At 57.1% G+C, this 17,662-nt stretch overlaps 1 protein-coding gene across 3 annotated transcripts in view; it reads left to right on the forward strand.

Moving 5' to 3' along the window:
* LOC140386627 (collagen alpha-1(XXVI) chain-like) overlaps positions 1-17,662 on the forward strand; it is a 472,629-nt gene that overhangs the window by 317,128 nt on the left and 137,839 nt on the right. For all 3 annotated transcript variants that reach the window (XM_072469109.1, XM_072469110.1, XM_072469111.1), the window contains one exon: positions 10,148-10,291. In XM_072469109.1, the coding sequence (XP_072325210.1) occupies positions 10,148-10,291 (144 nt within the window). The remainder of the gene's footprint in view (positions 1-10,147; positions 10,292-17,662) is intronic.

The following is a 17,662-nucleotide window of genomic DNA, read 5'->3' on the forward strand; positions in this document are numbered from 1 at the left end:
AAATTATACTGCATTTGCCATTGATTTGCCCACTCACTCAACCTGTCCAGATCATGCTGTAGGATCCCTGCATCCCCGTCTCAATTTGCCCTCCCATCTAACTGCAAACTTTGAGATGTTACATTTTGTTCCCTCATTCAAATTATTGATACATATTGTGAATAGCTGGGGTCCCAGCACCGATCCCTGTGGTACCCCACTAGTTACTACCTGCCAATTTGAAAAGGGCCCATTCATCCCTACTGTTTGTTTCCTCTCTGCCAACCAGTTTTCATTTCCCCCAATCTCATGCGCTTTAATTTTGCACAATAATCTCTTATGCGGGACTTAGTCAAACGCCTTCTGAAAGTCCAAATATACCACATCGACTGGTTCCCCCTTGTCAACTGTACTGGTTACATCTTCAAAGAATTCCAACAGATTAGTCCAGCATGATTTTCCCTTCATAAATCCATGCTGACTCTGACTGATCCTGCCACTGTTTTCTAAATGTTTCGCTATAAAGTCCTTGATAATGGATTCAAGTATTTTCCCCACTGCCGATGTTAGGCTTACTGGTCTATAATTCCCTGCTTTCTCTCTACCTCCCTTTTTGAATATCGGAGTGACGTGAGCTACCCTCCAATCTGCAGGGACAGTTCCAAAGTGTGTAGAATCCCGGAAGATGACCACCAATCCATCCACTATTTCCAGAGCCACCTCCTTAAGCACTCTGGGATGCAGAATCTCAGGCCCTGGGGATTTATCCGCCTTCAATCCCATCAATTTTCCCAGCACCATTTCTCTACTAATGTTGATCACCCTCAGTTCTTCCCTCTCACTAAACCTTTCATTCTCCACCATTTGTGGTATCTGATTTGTGTCCTCTTTTGTGAAGACAGAACCAAAGTATGTATTCAATTGCTCAGCCATTTCTTATGTGTCGTCTTTTAAAATCTTTCCGACTTCAAGACTGTGAAAAAAACAACTTTACACCTTGGTTTCGATAAAACTAACTTTGTCTTTATTGACCAAAGTCTGCATGCAGATGGCTACAGGTTACAGAGAGAGAGAGCTGTTAAGGTAAACCTGCTCATTCTTTCTCAAGCTCGCAAAGACATGGAGAAAACGTTCAATATTTATACAAAAGCTGTATCATTTTACAAAAACAGACCTTGTTCAAAAATGTCAATCCAGTCATAACTTCTGATCAAACATGTTGTCATGGAAAGACCCTGACTCGGCTTATTTGCAGTATTTTGTCTTTAGAGGATTTAAGACGTGGTCCTATTTTGTTTTTCACCTCTGCCCTCATGATGCCTTGACGCAGATGGACCTAGGTCATGAGGAGGTTATGTTACTAGGACATTCCTAGATCGTGGCTTTGTTATCAGGTTTTACTAAGGTCAGGCACTATTTTCCCTCTTCTGGCCTTGTATGATACGATTATGTGGATTCTTAGCTTTGTCTAGTTTGTCAGGGTCTGATCTTGGCACTTAGCTGACACAGCTGTCTTACACTTGGTTACATAAGTTGGCTATTTTTTCCCATCATGCTATTGCTGAGTTTGTACACTTTCACATATGCGTTCCCCTGTTTCTGTCTGTAGGTGGCCTACACTTGTGCTACCATGCTCCCCCTAAAGGCAGCACGGTAGCACAAGTGGATAGCACTGTGGCTTCACAGCACCAGGGTCCCAGGTTTGATTCCCAGCTGGGTCACTGTCTGTGCGGAGTCTGCACGTTCTCCCCGTGTGTGCGTGGGTTTCCTCCGGGTGCTCCGGTTTCCTCCCACAGTCCAAAGACGTGCAGGTTGGATTGGCATTGATAAAATTGCCCTTAGTGACCAAAAAGGTTAGGAGGGGTTATTGGGTTTTGGGGATAGGGTGGAAGTGAGGGCTTAAGTGGGTCGGTGCAGACTCGATGGGCCGAGTGGCCTCCTTCTGCACTGTATGTTCTATGTACATTTCTCTTTACCAATCTCTTTCTCTTCACATATCTGTAGAAACTCTTAGTGTCAGTCTTTATGTTCCCTGCAAACTTCCTTTTGTACTGTACTTTCCCCTTCTTAATCAATCCCCTTGTCCTTCTTTGCTGTATTCTAAACTGCTCCCAATCCTCAGACCTATTATTTTTCTTGGCCAATCTGTATGCTTCTTCCTTGTATCGGATACTATTTCTAATTTCCTTTGTGAGCCATGGATTGGCCCTCTTCCCCCCCCTTTGCTTTTGTGCCAGACAGGAATGAACAGTTACTGTAGTTCCTCCAAGCGTTCCTTGAATGTTTGCCATTGTCTATCCACTGTCATCCCTACCTCTCCCCAATCTATCAATCTACAAGGCCAACTCACACCTCATATCTTCATAGTTCCCTTAATTAAGGTTCAGCAGTCGTACAGTGCAGAAGGAGGCCATTCGTAATAGTCATACAAGGATCGAAACCTAGTCTTCAGGGCAGAGACTGGCAGCAAAAAATCCAGTTTTACTGACAGTAAGTTTTCAAAATGCGACTCAGTGGCCAATACAAAGTTATTGGGAAATATCTCCTTGATTTAGTTTTTTGAGGAAGCGATGAAGATGATTGATGAAGTAGGGCAGTGGATGTTGTCCACAAGGACTTCAGTAAGGCCTTTGACAAGGTCCCTCATGGCAGACTGGTACAGAAGGTGAAGTCACATGGGATAAAATGTGAGCTGGCAAGATGGATACAGAACTGGCTCAGGCATAGAACAGTAAGAAGTCTTAAAACACCAAGTTAAAGTCCAAAGGTTTGTTTCGAATCACTAGCTTTCAGAGCACTGCTCCTTCCTCACCCATCTTCCAATGACCCGGTGAAATGGATGGTTGAAATGTTTCAAAGCGTCATGAAGAAACAGACCACCCTGTTGCTCAACATTAAATTAGCCCAGTTCCTCTTCGATTGCAGGACCATGCAACATACAACATGCAACAGGGGTTGCACCAACGAAACTGCCAATGGGCCAACGCCTCCAGACCAGATTCAATCTATTGTTTCCCAACCTAGATGGGAAAGTAGAGTCAAAACAAGAGGCTCAGAAAAAAATTACGATATCTGACAGGACCTCCAGGCCATGAGATTCCGTCTATGTTCACAATTGCAGAGACAAAAGTAGTCGCACTCGAATTTGTACTCCACGAGTCCCACGTGAAGATCGATGAGTGATTCGCCATGTGCCTCGTGAGGATAATCACGATAATCCCTTGGATCCCAGAAGTGGTGGTAGAAAAGACTGGCCCTGTGTCATACATGGGCAAAACCATGGAGAGGACCATAAAAATACATGTGTACCATCTCAGGAACACTTGACTTTGGGCAGCACGGTAGCATAATGGTTAGCACAATTGCTTCACAGCTCCAGGGTCCCAGGTTCAATTCCCGGCTTGGGTCACTGTCTGTGCGGAGTCTGCATGTTCTCCCCGTGTGTGCGTGGGTTTCCTCCGGGTGCTCCGGTTTCCTCCCACAGTCCAAAGACTTGCAAGGGATTATTATTGGCCATGATAAATTGCCCTTAGTGTCCAAAATTGCCCTTAGTGTTGGGTGAGGTTACTGGGTTATGGGGATAGGGTAGGGGTGTGGGCTTGGGTAGGGTGCTCTTTCCAAGAGCTGGTGCAGACTCGATGAGCTGAATGGCCTCCTTCTGCACTGTAAATTCTATAACTGCAGAAACTACTCCGGGTGGGGACAGGCAGGGGATTTAACTCTTGTTGCACCCAAGTGTCATCCCTCAAGAGGATGAAGACTCAGTGTCAGAAATTGAGACTGGGGTGACGGACCCACAGTTGGAGGTTAATGTCGGGGAAGAGCCTCCATCAGTGGCCTTTCAACACTCGACGAGGAAACAACAATCTCCCATCCACCTCACGCCCCAGATCCAACTCCACTGACGGTGGATTCAAGGCTAAGGTGAAGGGGGCCTTGTTGTTGGGGGAATGAGGGGGAGGATCTGGACTTGAGGGTGGGGAAGGGGGGGAGGTGTGTGATTATCCTCACGAGGCACATGGCGAATCGCTCATCGATCTTCACGTGGGGCTCGTGGAGTACAAGTTCGAGTGCGACTACTTTTGAGTTTAAAATAAAATTAGTTAAACCCTTCATCTTCGTGTCTCCTGGATTACTGCATATCCCCTTAAATGTCTGCCTCTGAATCTCTATTGACCTGTCCCTGATGTAATTTGACAATTCACTTTAGCCAGCTATTTTCAAGCCCTCATAAATTGCCCTTATTTAGGTTCCAAAGTATACGGCACGATTCAGAGGATTTGAGTTGAAGTCAGCTGAACGATAGGTTTAGCAGGATGTATGGTGCTGAGAAAGACCCAGCTATTCAACTGCACTTCTTTTGGCCTCGATGAGGAACTCACCGTCAAGGCCACACTTTAATCATTTCCTGTACTGATCTCGCCAGTGCAGGAAGACCACTCCATTATCGGGGCTCCATTTTTAAACGTAGCCCCAATCTTTCAGCCTCCTCAGCGACTGCAACCTCTGCCCCCCCCCCCCAATTCGCCAAACTTACCTCTTCCAGGATCCCTGAGCCCCTCCCCGCCCCCCCCCCCCCACCCCCAAAATCACCCTACCTTCAATGGGCAAGGCACCTACCTCCAAGATCAACCACTAGCTGATTTAGCACAGTGGGCTAAATAGCTGACTTGTAATGCAGAACATGCAGGTTCAATTCCCGTACCGGCCTCCCCGAACAGGCGCCGGAATGTGGTGACTATGGGCGTTTCACACTAACTTCATTGAAACTTACTTGTGACAATAAGTGATTGTTATTATTATTATTAGCATGGGTAACCTGGCACCCGGCACCTTGGCATTGCCAGCCTGGCACTGCCCCTTCCAGCCTGGCACTGCCCCTTCCAGCCTGGCACTGCCCCTTACACCATGGTAGTGCCAGAGTGCCAGTGCAAAGGGCCCAGGTGCCTGAGGGAGTGCCAGGGTGCCACTTTGCCCTGTCCCTGACCACCCGGGTGTCTCCAATGGCTCAGTAACCTACATCGATGGGTGAAGCTGAAAGGGAGGAAGATATGGAGGATGCATTTTTACATTTTTTGCACTTTGGATATGAGATATAGGACATCAAAACAGGACAGAAGATATTTTTCATAGTGCCTCACAGAATATTGGATGGAAGATTGTGCCTGATACAGGAACTGACATGATATTGGGTCTGTTACACATGATTCAGCACAGAAACAAAACATTTCACCAACACACACCCAGAGCAAATCCTTCAATTTCCTTTTCAATGTGGGTATCTGCCTTCCAAATAAATAAATCAACACTATTTCCCTCAACAACTCCCTGTTATAGTGAGTTCCATATTTTCACTCTCTGGGTAAAGAGGTTTCTATTGCATGGCCAATTGGATTTATCAATGACTGTGGAATGTTGATAACTTATAGTTTTGGCTTCCTACAAAAGTGAAAATATTTTCTCTCAATTTCATAATTTAAAAGACTTTGATAATCATTTCACAGCTTTTTATAGTAGAAACGTATTTTCTGATGTTTTAATGTAGTTTTCTACAAGATTGGGTTGATCCTGACATGGTATAATAATGTAAAGTGAGTTGGCAAATCTCTATCATCCATGTTGCCCAGTCGCACAAGGTCAGAATCTGGCCCGTACTGAGGGGCAGTGCAGAAATCAGAAGCTACATGTGGTAGTCGCCACTGTTTGTATATATGACGTCTATGAGAAGTAATACGGTAAGGCTCCTGTACTACAGATACGGGGGTAGATCCCTGCCTGCTGGCTCCACCCAGTAGGCGGAGTATAAATATGTGTGCTCACCGAGCTGCAGCCAATTCGGCAGCAGCTGTAGGAGGCAACACATCTCTGCTTAATAAAGCCTCGATTACTCTCTACTCTCGTCTCGTCGTAATTGATAGTGCATCAATTTATTAAGCAGAGATTTTACAGCGATGGACCTACGCATCAAGCCAGATCGCCTGCAGCTGCACCCTCAAGCAGACAATGCCACGTCGGCCTTCGACCACTGGCTAGCTTGCTTTGAAGCCAACATCGGATCAACGACAGAACAACCCTCAGAAGCACAGAAACTCCAGATCCTGTACACACGGTTGAGCTACGATTTTTTCCCCTTATCCGGGATGCGCCCAACTACACTGAGGCCATGGCGCTTCTGAAAGAGAATTACACCCGGCCGATCAACAAACTCTACGCCAGGCACCTCCTGTCCACGTGGCAACAACTCCCCGGTGAGTCATTGGAAGATCTTCTGCGTGCCCTGCACACCCTGGCAAGGAACTGCGATTGCCAGGCAGTTACGGCCATTGAACATTCCGAACTCCTAATCAGGGACACTTTCATTACGGGCATAAGGTCGGCGTACATCCGCCAGCGCCTCATAGAAGGGGGTACGCTCGACCTCGCGGCGATCAAGAAACTCGCGACCTCGCTAACGGTCGCCTCCCGTAATGTGCAAGCGTACGCCCCCGACCGCACGGTGTCCCCCTCCTGGACATCGTGGACCCCACCAGCGACCGCCCCTAGCCAACCCCAAGCCTGCGCCGCGCGACAGCCAACCAACCCCGGGGGGCCCAAGTGCTACTTCTGCGGGCAGACAAAACACCCCCGGCAGTGCTGCCCGATGCGGAGTGCAATCTGCAAGGCCTGCGGGAAGAAAGGACATTTCGCTGCGGTGTGCCAGGCCCGGTCGATCGCCGCTGTAACCAGCCCCATTGTTCCTGCACCCCTCAAGTGTGACCCGTGGGCGCCACCATTTTCATCCACGCAACCCACGTGCGGTCCATGGGCACCACCATCTTCCTTGCACCAGAACATGTGCGGCCCGTGGGCGTCGCCATCTTTAACGCCACCCGCCACGTGGGCCCCATTTTGGACGGCGCCTCAGGACCCCTGCTCGTCGGGCACATCATCGGGCTGCTCATCGCCCGCAACCGCCGCCGACCAGCCCGGAGCCCACCAACACCAGCCACAGCTCACCTCCATCACGTTCGACCAGTCCCGGCCGTGCAACCGCGACAACAACGGTGAAGGTCGATGGCCACAAGACACCTTGCCTTCTCGACTCTGGGAGCACGGAGAGCTTCATCCCCCCCGATACAGTAAGGCGCTGCTCCCTCGCGGTGCACCCCATTACCCAACGAATCTTCCTGGCCTCCGGGTCCCACTCCGTGGAGATCCGGGGGTACTGCACTGCCACCCTCACCGTCCTGGGCATAGAGTTCAGCAACTTCTGGCTCTACGTCCTCCCCAACCTCTGCGCTGCCTTGCTACTCGGCCTGGACTCCCAGTGCAACCTCCAAAGTCTAACTCTGAAATGCGGCGGGCCCCTACCACCCCTTACTGTATGTGGCCTCACGACCCTTAAGGTCGACCCACCTTCCCTGTTTGCAAACCTCGCCCCGAATTGCAAACCCGTCGCCACCAGGAGCAGACGGTACAGCACCCAGGACAGGGCCTTCATCAGGTCTGAAGTCCAGCGGTGGCTTCGGGAAGGCATCATCGAGGCCAGCAACAGCCCCTGGAGAGCCCAAGTGGTAGTGGTAAAGACTGGGGAGAAACACAGGATGGTCATTGACTACAGTCAGGCCATCAATCGGTACACGCAGCGCGACGCATACCCCCTCCCACGCATATCTGATATGGTCAATCAGATTGCACAGTACCAGGTCTTCTCTACAGTGGATCTGAAATCTGCCTACCACCAGCTCCCCATCCGCAAGGCGGACCGCCAATACACTGCGTTCGAAGTGGACGGCCGCCTTTACCATTTCCTTAGGGTTCCCTTCGGTGTCACTAATGGGGTCTTAGTCTTCCAACGGGAGATGGACCGAACGGTTGACCTGTATGGACTGCGGGCCACCTTCCTGTACCTGGATAACGTCACCATCTGTGGCCACGTCCAGCAGGACCATGACGCTAACCTTTTCAAATTTCTCCACACCGCCAAACTCCTGAACTTAACGTATAACAAGGACAAGTGTGTGTTCAGCACCAACCGCTTAGCCATCCTTGGCTATGTGGTGCAAAATGGAGTTCTAGGGCCCGAACCCGACCGCATGCGCCCCCTCATGGAACTCCCCCTCCCCCACTGCCCCAAGGCCCTCAGACGATGCCTGGGGCCTTCTCATACTACGCCCAGTGGGTCCCTAACTATGCGGACAAGGCCCGTCTACTCATCCACTCCACAGTTTTCCCCCTGACGGCCGAGGCTCACCAGGCCTTCAACCGTATCAAGGCTGACATCGCCAAGGCCGCAATGCACGCGGTCGACAAGACCCTCCCCTTTCATATCGAGAGCGATGCATCAGACGTCGCTCTGGCCGCCACCCTCAACCAGGCAGGCAGGCTCATGGCATTCTCTTCCCGCACCCTCCATGCCTCCGAAATTCGGCACTCCTCCATCGTAAAGGAGGCTCAAGCCATCGTTGAAGCTGTGCAGCACTGGGGGCATTACCTGGCCGGCAGGAGATTCACTCTCCTCACTGACCAACGGTTGGTTGCCTTTATGTTCAACAACACACAACGGGGCAAGATCAAAAACGATAAAATCTTGAGGTGGAGGATCGAGCTCTCCACCTACAATTACGAGATTTTGTATCGCACCGATAAGCTCAACGAGCCCCCCGATGCCTATCCCGAGGCACATGTGCCAGCGCACAAGTGGACTGACTCCGGGCCCTACACGATGGTCTCTGTCACCCAGGGGTCACCTGATTCTTTCTCTTCATAAAGGCCCGCAACCTACCCTACTCCATTGCGGACCGTCACCAGAGACTGCCAGGTCTGCGCGGAGTGCAAACCACACTTCTACCGGCCAGACCGAGTGCACCTGGTGAAGGCCTCCCGTCCCTTTGAACGCCTCAGCATGGATTTCAAAGGGCCCCTCCCCTCCTCCAACCGAAACACGTACTTCCTTAACGTGGTCGACGAATACTCCAGATTCCCCTTCGCCATTCCGTGCTCCGATATTCCGTCTGCCACAGTCATCAAAGCCCTCAATAGCATCTTCACTCTGTTCGGTTTCCCCGCTTACGTCCACAGCGACCGGGGGTCCTCCTTTATGAGTGATGAGCTGCGTCAATTCCTGCTCAGCAAGGGCATTGCCTCGAGCAGGATGACCAGCTACAACCCCCGGGGAAACGGACAGGTGGAGAGGGAGAACGTGACACTCTGGAAGGCCGTCCTGCTGGCCCTACGGTCTAAACATCTCCTGATCTCCCGCTGGCAGGAGGTCCTCCCCGACGCCCTCCACTCCATCCGATCGCTACTTTGCATTGCGACTAATGAAACCCCCCACGAACGCCTCCTTGCCTTCCCTAGGAAGTCCACCTCCGGGGTTTCGCTCCCGACATGGCTGGCAGCTCCAGGACCGCAAGCATGTGCGGCTCCACAAGGCGGACCCGTTGGTCGAGAGGATACAGCTACTCCATGCAAACCCGCAGTACGCCTACGTGGCGTATCCCGACGGCCGCCAAGACACAGTCTCCCTCAGGGACTTGGCACCAGCTGGATCCCCACCCTCCCACAACTGTCCCGGCGCCACCCATCCTCCCCCCCCCGCGCACCTGACCACATCCCCGCTCCAGGACGATCCATCCTCCCATTGGTTCCACCCGGGGATGAAGATGAGGAATACACGCTCCTGGAGTCACCGGCGACCAAGCCGGCGCCTGCATCGCCACCGGGACTGCGGCGCTCACAACGGAGGATCAAGGCACCCGACCGGCTAAATTTGTGAACTTTTCCCCAAACTGTACACTTTAAAAATGCTCACATACATGTAAATAGTTTTCCACCACCCCCGCTGGACTCTTTTTTTTAACATGGGGTGAATGTGGTAGTCACCACTGTTTGTATATATGACGTATATGAGATGTAATACGGTACTACAGGTACGGGGGTAGATCCCTGCCTGCTGGCTCTGCCCAGTAGGTGGAGTATAAATGTGTGTGCTCACCGAGCTGCAGCCATTTCGGCAGCAGCTGCCGGAGGCAACATATCTCTGCCTAATAAAGCCTTGATTACTCTACTCTTGTCTCGTCGTAATTGATAGTGCATCAGTACACTTAGACAGTAACTTTTTCATCCATCTCTGCTGCTTCACTTCTATTACAATTCATGCCAATTTTCAATATATTTTTTATTTCAGGTGCAGTAGGACCTCAAGGGCCCCCGGGTCCAAGAGGATTCCCAGGAGAGACGGGGCTACCAGGGTCACCTGGCCCACCAGGAATCCCAAGCTTCACTCAGCAAGACATCCAATCTACATTGGGTTACTCAGACAGAAAAGCCAGTAGGTCTATTCTTGCTGTTTCAATATTAAGAATGCTGTGTATCATTACGTAGAGAGACCAGCAAAAAGTGGCAGCATGGTGGCACAGTGGTTAGCACTGCTCTTTCACAGCACTAGGGACCCGGATTTGATTCTGACCTTATCTGATTTGAGTTTGCACTTTCTCCCCATGTCTGCGTGGGTTACCTCTGGGTACTCCAGTTTCCTCCCACAAAGATGTGCAGGTTTGCTGGGGTTACAGGGATAGAGAAGGGCCTAGGTAGGGTGCCCTTGGTAGGGTTGGTGCAGACTCAAAGGGCCGAATGGCCTCCGCCTTCACGGTAGAGATTCTCTGGATTCTATGGATCTGGTCCCTAGTAGAGTGCGAACCAAGGGAATAGGCCCCATATAGTGAATGGGCAATGAGCTAAAGTGTGACCTCAAATCCCTTGTATCATATTGTACAGATAATTCCAGTCACTGTTTTGTTGTAAATAATGCTCCATCCCAATGATCTTGTGGGATGCAGTGCAGCAATATTTTAGAGGTATATTCACAGGAGGGGTGTGTTTAGGCACAGGTGAGACATATAAACAAAAGGAAATGGAGCATCAGCGTTCAGCCCCTTGAAGCTGCTCTGTCAGTCAGTAAGATCCTGGCTGATCTGACTGAGACCTTCATTTCACTAACCCTTGACCCCCTTTCCATTAACAAATCTGTCTAACTCCGCCTTGAACATATTCAATGACCCAGACTCCAATTCTAAAGATTAACAACTCTCAGAGAAAATAAACTCACCTCCATCTTAAATGGAAGACTCCTGATTTTGAAACTGCCCTATCTTCTCAGCATCCACCCTGTCAAATCCCCTCAGAATTTTATACATTTTAATATGATCAACAAACTCCAATGGGTATTGACCCAACTTGCTCAACCTTTCCTCAGAAGACAGGCTCCTTCATCCCAGGAATCAGCCTTGTGAACCTTCTCTGAACTACTTCTAATGCAAGTATACCCATCCTTAAGACTGTGTACAGGACTCTAGGTATAGGTATACTCCACCTCCCTTTCCATAAAGGCCAACATTCCAGTTGCCATCCAAATTATCTGCTGTACCTGCATTTTTACTTTTTGTGATTATGTACAAAGATCCCAGGTCCCTCTGTAACACAGCTTTGAGCAGTCTCTCTCCATGTAAATGACATTCTGTTTTTATATTCTTCCTGCCAAAGTGGCAACTTTACATTTTCCCACATTACACTCACCAAGTTTTTGCTCAATCGCTGAAACTATTGACATGCCTTTGCTGACTCCTTCGGCGGGATTTTCCTGTCCCGCTCACCACACAAATTGCCGTGGGCGGAACAAAAATTTGAGTGAGCAGCAGAATGGCTTCAGGCAGGAGTGGAAAATCCTTACTATCCCAACTGTCTTTGTATCACCGGAAAATTTGGCTACAATACTTCACCCAAGTCATTGATATAGATTATAAATAGTTGAGGCCCCATCACTTCTGACTTTCACATTCCACTGGTTACAGTTTGCCAACTTGAAAATTACCCATTTTTCTGGACTATGTTTCCCGTTAGTTAGCAATCAGCTATCCATGCTATTATATCCCAAATATGATGAGCTGTTAACCTGTTTATTAACATTTTTGTGGCATCTTATTGAATGACTTCTGAAATCCAAATACACCACATCCACTAGTCCTCCTTTATTCATCCTGCTTGTTACTTACTCAAAGAGCTCATAAACTTGTCAAACAGCATTTCCCTTTCTGAAGACTTTGGCTGATTGATTTATGATTTTCTAAATGTCTTGTCACTTGTTTTGTGGTAGCATGGACCCTTTAAAGAGCAATACTTCATGGGCCACATGACTGGGCGAGGGCCTATGGGGACACAGCTTGTGAACATAGGCGCATCAGGGGTTTAGGTGCGGTTCTGGCCATTGGCACTTGGTCAGAGTTAGCTCGGGAGTCCTGGGAACAAGACCTGTGTATTAGTTGTGCTGTCCTGTATATATAGTTCACCTTAGTTCAGTAAACCTTGTTTATGTTTCAACATTGCCTCATCGTTTTCCTCGTAACATAACATTGTTAATAATGGATTGGAGCAGTTTCCCAGTGACAGATTGTAGGCAAACTGACCTGTAGTTTCCTGCTTTCTCTCTCTCTCTCCTTTCTCGGATTTGGTGTTACATTTGGAAGTTTCAGTCTGCTGGAGCCTTTTCAGAATGTGGGAAACTTTGAAAGAATACAACTAACACATCTGCTCTCTGCAACCTTTTCAGACCCTAGAAAACCAGCCATGAGGCCCAGGGGACTTGTATGTTTTCTCTAGTGATAGTGATTGGTTTAAATGTCTCCATTTTGCCCTTTGATTTTTTTTACTATTCTGGAGATGCCTTTTGTGGCTCTACTGTGAAGACAAATACAAAATACTTGTTCAAGGGGCGCGATTCTCCCATGCCAAGCCGTTTGGGAGAATCGCCCGGCACACCACTTTTTCCCGCGGAGCCGGTCCGACGCCTGTCCGCCATTCTCCCAACCGGCGAGAACGGTGTCATCGAGGTCGGCGCCGCGCATGCCGGAGAAGCGCCCGAGCAAGTAATACATGTGATTCAGACAGCCCCCCGCCATTCAGCGGGGATGGGCCAAAGACCCTTACTAACTAAATTCTTGCTGGCTGACAATGTGGATGAGGGAGGTAAGTGGGCGGACTCACCCCAGGAAGCAGGAAGCTGCGTCCACGGCCGGTGATGGTGGGTGGGGAAGGGGTTTCTGATGTGTATGCTGCGATCCCCCATGGGGGGGGGGGGGGGGTGAGAACAGGGCTAAGGAGGACGGGATGTGGGAAGGAGTAGAGGGAAGGAGGATGGTTTGGGGGAATGAGAAGGGGGAAGGGGGAGAGGGTGGGGAATGAGAGGGGGAGGGGGTGGGGGAAGGAGGAGGGGTTTGGGGAGGGGAAGGAGGAGGGGTTTGGGGAAGGGAAGGGGAGGGGGTGGGGCAATGAGGAGGGGGTGGGGCAATGAGGAGGGGGAGGGAGTGGGGAAAGGGGGAGGGGGTGGGGAAAGGGGGAGGGGGTGGGGGAAGGGGGAGGGGGAGGGGGTGGGGAAAGGGGGAGGGGGAGGGGGTGGGGGAAGGAGGAGGGGTTTGGGGAAGGGGTTGGGGGGGCAATGAGTAGGGGGAGGGAGTGGGGGAAGGGGGAGGGAGTGGGGGAGGGAGTGGGGGAGGGAGTGGGGGAGGGAGTGGGGGAGGGAGTGGGGGAGGGAGTGGGGGAGGGAGTGGGGGAGGGAGTGGGGGAGGGAGTGGGGGAGGGAGTGGGGGAGGGAGTGGGGGAGGGAGTGGGGGAAGGGGGAGGGAGTGGGGGAAGGGGGAGGGAGTGGGGGAAGGGGGAGGGAGTGGGGGAAGGGGGAGGGAGTGGGGGAAGGGGGAGGGAGTGGGGGAAGGGGGAGGGAGTGGGGGAAGGGGGAGGGAGTGGGGGAAGGGGGAGGGAGTGGGGGAAGGGGGAGGGAGTGGGGGAAGGGGGAGGGAGTGGGGGAAGGGGGAGGGAGTGGGGGAAGGGGGAGGGAGTGGGGGAAGGGGGAGGGAGTGGGGGAAGGGGGAGGGAGTGGGGGAAGGGGGAGGGAGTGGGGGGTGGGGGAGGGAGTGGGGGGTGGGGGAAGGGGAAGGGGGGGGAAGGGGGAGGGGGTGGGGGAAGGGGGGGGAAGGGGGAGGGGGTGGGGGAAGGGGGGGGAAGGGGGAGGGGGTGGGGGAAGGGGGGGGAAGGGGGAGGGAGTGGGGGGAGGGAGTGGGGGGAGGGAGTGGGGGGTGGGGGAAGGGGGAGGGAGTGGGGGAAGGGGGAGGAGTGGGGGAAGGGGGAGGGAGTGGGGGGAGGGAGTGGGGGGTGGAGGGAGTGGGGGGTGGAGGGAGTGGGGGGTGGAGGGAGTGGGGGGTGGGGGAAGGGGGAGGGAGTGGGGGAAGGGGGAGGGAGTGGGGGGTGGGGGAGGGAGTGGGGGAAGGGGGAGGGAGTGGGGGGTGGGGGAGGGAGTGGGGGAAGGGGGAGGGAGTGGGGGGTGGGGGAGGGAGTGGGGGGTGGGGGAGGGAGTGGGGGGTGGGGGAAGGGGGTGGGGGAAGGGGGAGGGAGTGGGGGGTGGGGGGAGGGGGTGGGGGAAGGGGGGGGAAGGGGGAGGGAGTGGGGGGAGGGAGTGGGGGGAGGGAGTGGGGGGTGGGGAAGGGGGAGGGAGTGGGGGAAGGGGGAGGGAGTGGGGGAAGGGGGAGGGAGTGGGGGGAGGGAGTGGGGGGTGGAGGGAGTGGGGGGTGGAGGGAGTGGGGGGTGGAGGGAGTGGGGGGTGGGGGAAGGGGGAGGGAGTGGGGGAAGGGGGAGGAGTGGGGGGTGGGGGAGGGAGTGGGGGAAGGGGGAGGGAGTGGGGGGTGGGGGAGGGAGTGGGGGAAGGGGGAGGGAGTGGGGGGTGGGGGAGGGAGTGGGGGGTGGGGGAGGGAGTGGGGGGTGGGGGAAGGGGGTGGGGGAAGGGGGAGGGAGTGGGGGGTGGGGGAGGGGGTGGGGGAAGGGGGAGGGAGTGGGGGGGTGGGGGAAGGGGGTGGGGGAAGGGGGAGGGAGTGGGGGGTGGGGGGGGAGGTGGGGGGTGGGGGAGGGAGTGGGGGAAGGGGGAGGGAGTGGGGGGTGGGGGGAGGGGGTGGGGGGTGGGGGAGGGAGTGGGGGGTGGGGGAGGGGGTGGGGGAAGGGGGTGGGGGAAGGGGGAGGGTGTGGGGGGTGGGGGAAGGGGGGTGGGGGAAGGGGGAGGGAGTGGGGGGTGGGGGAGGGAGTGGGGGGTGGGGGAGGGAGTGGGGGGGTGGGGGAAGGGGGGTTGGGGGAAGGGGGAGGGGGTGGGGGATGGGGGGGGAAGGGGGAGGGAGTGGGGGGAGGGGAGTGGGGGGAGGGAGTGGGGGGTGGGGGAAGGGGGAGGGGAGTGGGGGAGGGGGGGGAAGGGGGAGGGAGTGGGGGGTGGGGGGGAGGGAGTGGGGGAAGGGGGGGGGGGTGGGGGAAGGGGGGTGGGGGGAAGGGGGAGGGAGTGGGGGGAGGGAGTGGGGGAGGGGGAGGGAGTGGGGGGTGGGAGTGGGGGAAGGGGGAGGGAGTGGGGGAAGGGGGAGGGAGTGGGGGGTGGGGGAAGGGGGAGGGAGTGGGGGAAGGGGGAGGGAGTGGGGGGTGGGGGAAGGGGGAGGGAGTGGGGGGTGGGGGAAGGGGGAGGGAGTGGGGGGTGGGGGAGGGGGAGGGAGTGGGGGGAGGGAGTGGGGAGTGGGGGGTGGGGGGAAGGGGGAGGGAGTGGGGGGTGGGGGAAGGGGGAGGGAGTGGGGGGAGGGAGTGGGGAGTGGGGGGTGGGGAAGGGGGAGGGAGTGGGGGGAAGGGGGAGGGAGTGGGGGAAGGGGGGAGGGAGTGGGGGAAGTGGGGAGGGAGTGGGGGAAGGGGGAGGGAGTGGGGGAAGGGGGAGGGAGTGGGGGAAGGGGGAGGGGTGGGGGAAGGGGGAGGGAGTGGGGGGGGGGAGGGAGTGGGGGGTGGGGGAAGGGGGTGGGGGAAGGGGGAGGGGGTGGGGGGAAGGGGGGGGAAGGGGGAGGGGTGGGGGGAGGGGTGGGGGGGTGGGGGAAGGGGGAGGGAGTGGGGGAAGGGGGAGGGAGTGGGGGGAGGGAGTGGGGGGTGGGGGGAAGGGGGGGGGAGTGGGGGAAGGGGGAGGGAGTGGGGGGAGGGAGTGGGGGGAGGGAGTGGGGGGTGGGGGAAGGGGGGAGGGAGTGGGGGAAGGGGGAGGGGTGGGGGGTGGGGGAGGGAGTGGGGGGTGGGGGAAAGGGGTGGGGGAAGGGGGGGGAGGGAGTGGGGGGGAGGGAGTGGGGGGTGGGGGAAGGGGGAGGGAGTGGGGGAAGGGGGAGGGAGTGGGGGGTGGGGGAAGGGGGAGGGAGTGGGGGAAGGGGGAGGGAGTGGGGGGTGGGGGAGGGGTGGGGGGTGGGGGGAGGGGGTGGGGGGAGGGGGAGGGAGTGGGGGGGTGGGGGAGGGAGTGGGGGGTGGGGGAAGGGGGGTGGGGGAGGGGGGTGGGGGAGGGGGAGGGGGTGGGGGAAGGGGGGGGGGAAGGGGGGGAGGGGGAGGGAGTGGGGGGAGGGGTGGGGGGTGGGGGAGGGGGAGGGGTGGGGGAAGGGGGGGGAGGGGGGGAAGGGGGAGGGGAGTGGGGGAGGGGGAGGGGGTGGGGGGAGGGGGGGGGAGGGGGGAGGGGTGGGGGGTGGGGGGTTGGGGGGGGGGGGTGGGGGGGGGGGTGGGGGGAAGGGGGTGGGGTGGGGGGGGGGGGGTGGGGGTGGGGGAGGGGGGTGGGGGGGGGGTGGGGGGTGGGGGGGGGGTGGGGGGTGGGGGGGGGGGGGTGGGGGTGGGGGTGGGGTGGGGGGGGTGGGGGGGGGTGGGGGGTGGGGGGGGGGGGGGGGTGGGGGGGGGGGGGGGGGTGGGGGGTGGGGGTGGGGGGGGGGGGGTGGGGGGGGGGGGGGGGGTGGGGGTGGGGGGGGGGGTGGGGGTGGGGTGGGGGGGGGGTGGGGGGTGGGGGGAGGGAGTGGGGGGTGGGGGTGGGGGTGGGAGTGGGGGGTGGGGGAGGGGGAGGGGTGGGGGGTGGGGGGGGGGGGGGGTGGGGGAGGGGGGGGGGTGGGGGGGTGGGGGGGGGAGTGGGGGGGTGGGGGGGGGGTGGGGGAGGGGGGGGGGTGGGGGGAGGGGGGTGGGGGTGGGGGGGGTGGGGGGGGGGGGGGGTGGGGGGGGGGTGGGGGAGGGGGTGGGGGTGGTGGGGGGGGAGGGGGAGGGGTGGGGGGTTGGGGGGGGGTGGGGGTGGGGGGGGGGTGGGGGGGGGGGGGTGGGGGGGGAGTGGGGGGGGGGGGTTGGGGTGGGGGAGGGGGGGTGGGGGGTGGGGGAGGGGGGGGTGGGGGTGGGGGGGGTTGGGGGAGGGGGGGGGTTGGGGGGGGTTGGGGGTGGGTGGGGGGGGAGGGGGAGGGGAGTGGGGGGGGTGGGGGGTGGGGGTGGGGTGTGGGGGGTGGGGGGGGGGTGGGGGGGGGGTGGGGGGGGTGGGGGTGGGGGGTGGGGGGGGGGGGGAGGGGGTGGGGGGTGGGGGGTGGGGGGGGGGGGGGGGGGGGTGGGGGGGGGGGGGGGGGGTGGGGGTGGGGGGGGGTGGGGGAAGGGGGGGGGGTGGGGGGTGGGGGGGAGGGTGTGGGGGGGGGGAGGGGTGGGGGGGTGGGGGAGGGAGTGGGGGGGGGGAGGGAGTGGTGGGAGGGGGAGGGTGTGGGGGGTGGGGGAAGGGGGTGGGGAGTGGGGGGAAGGGGGAGGGAGTGGAGGGAGTGGGGGGTGGGGAGGAGTGGGGGGTGGGGGAGGGAGTGGGGGGTGGGGGAAGGGGTGG

This window comes from Scyliorhinus torazame, chromosome 12 (genome assembly GCF_047496885.1).
Source record: "Scyliorhinus torazame isolate Kashiwa2021f chromosome 12, sScyTor2.1, whole genome shotgun sequence".
Classification (NCBI taxonomy): domain Eukaryota; kingdom Metazoa; phylum Chordata; class Chondrichthyes; order Carcharhiniformes; family Scyliorhinidae; genus Scyliorhinus; species Scyliorhinus torazame.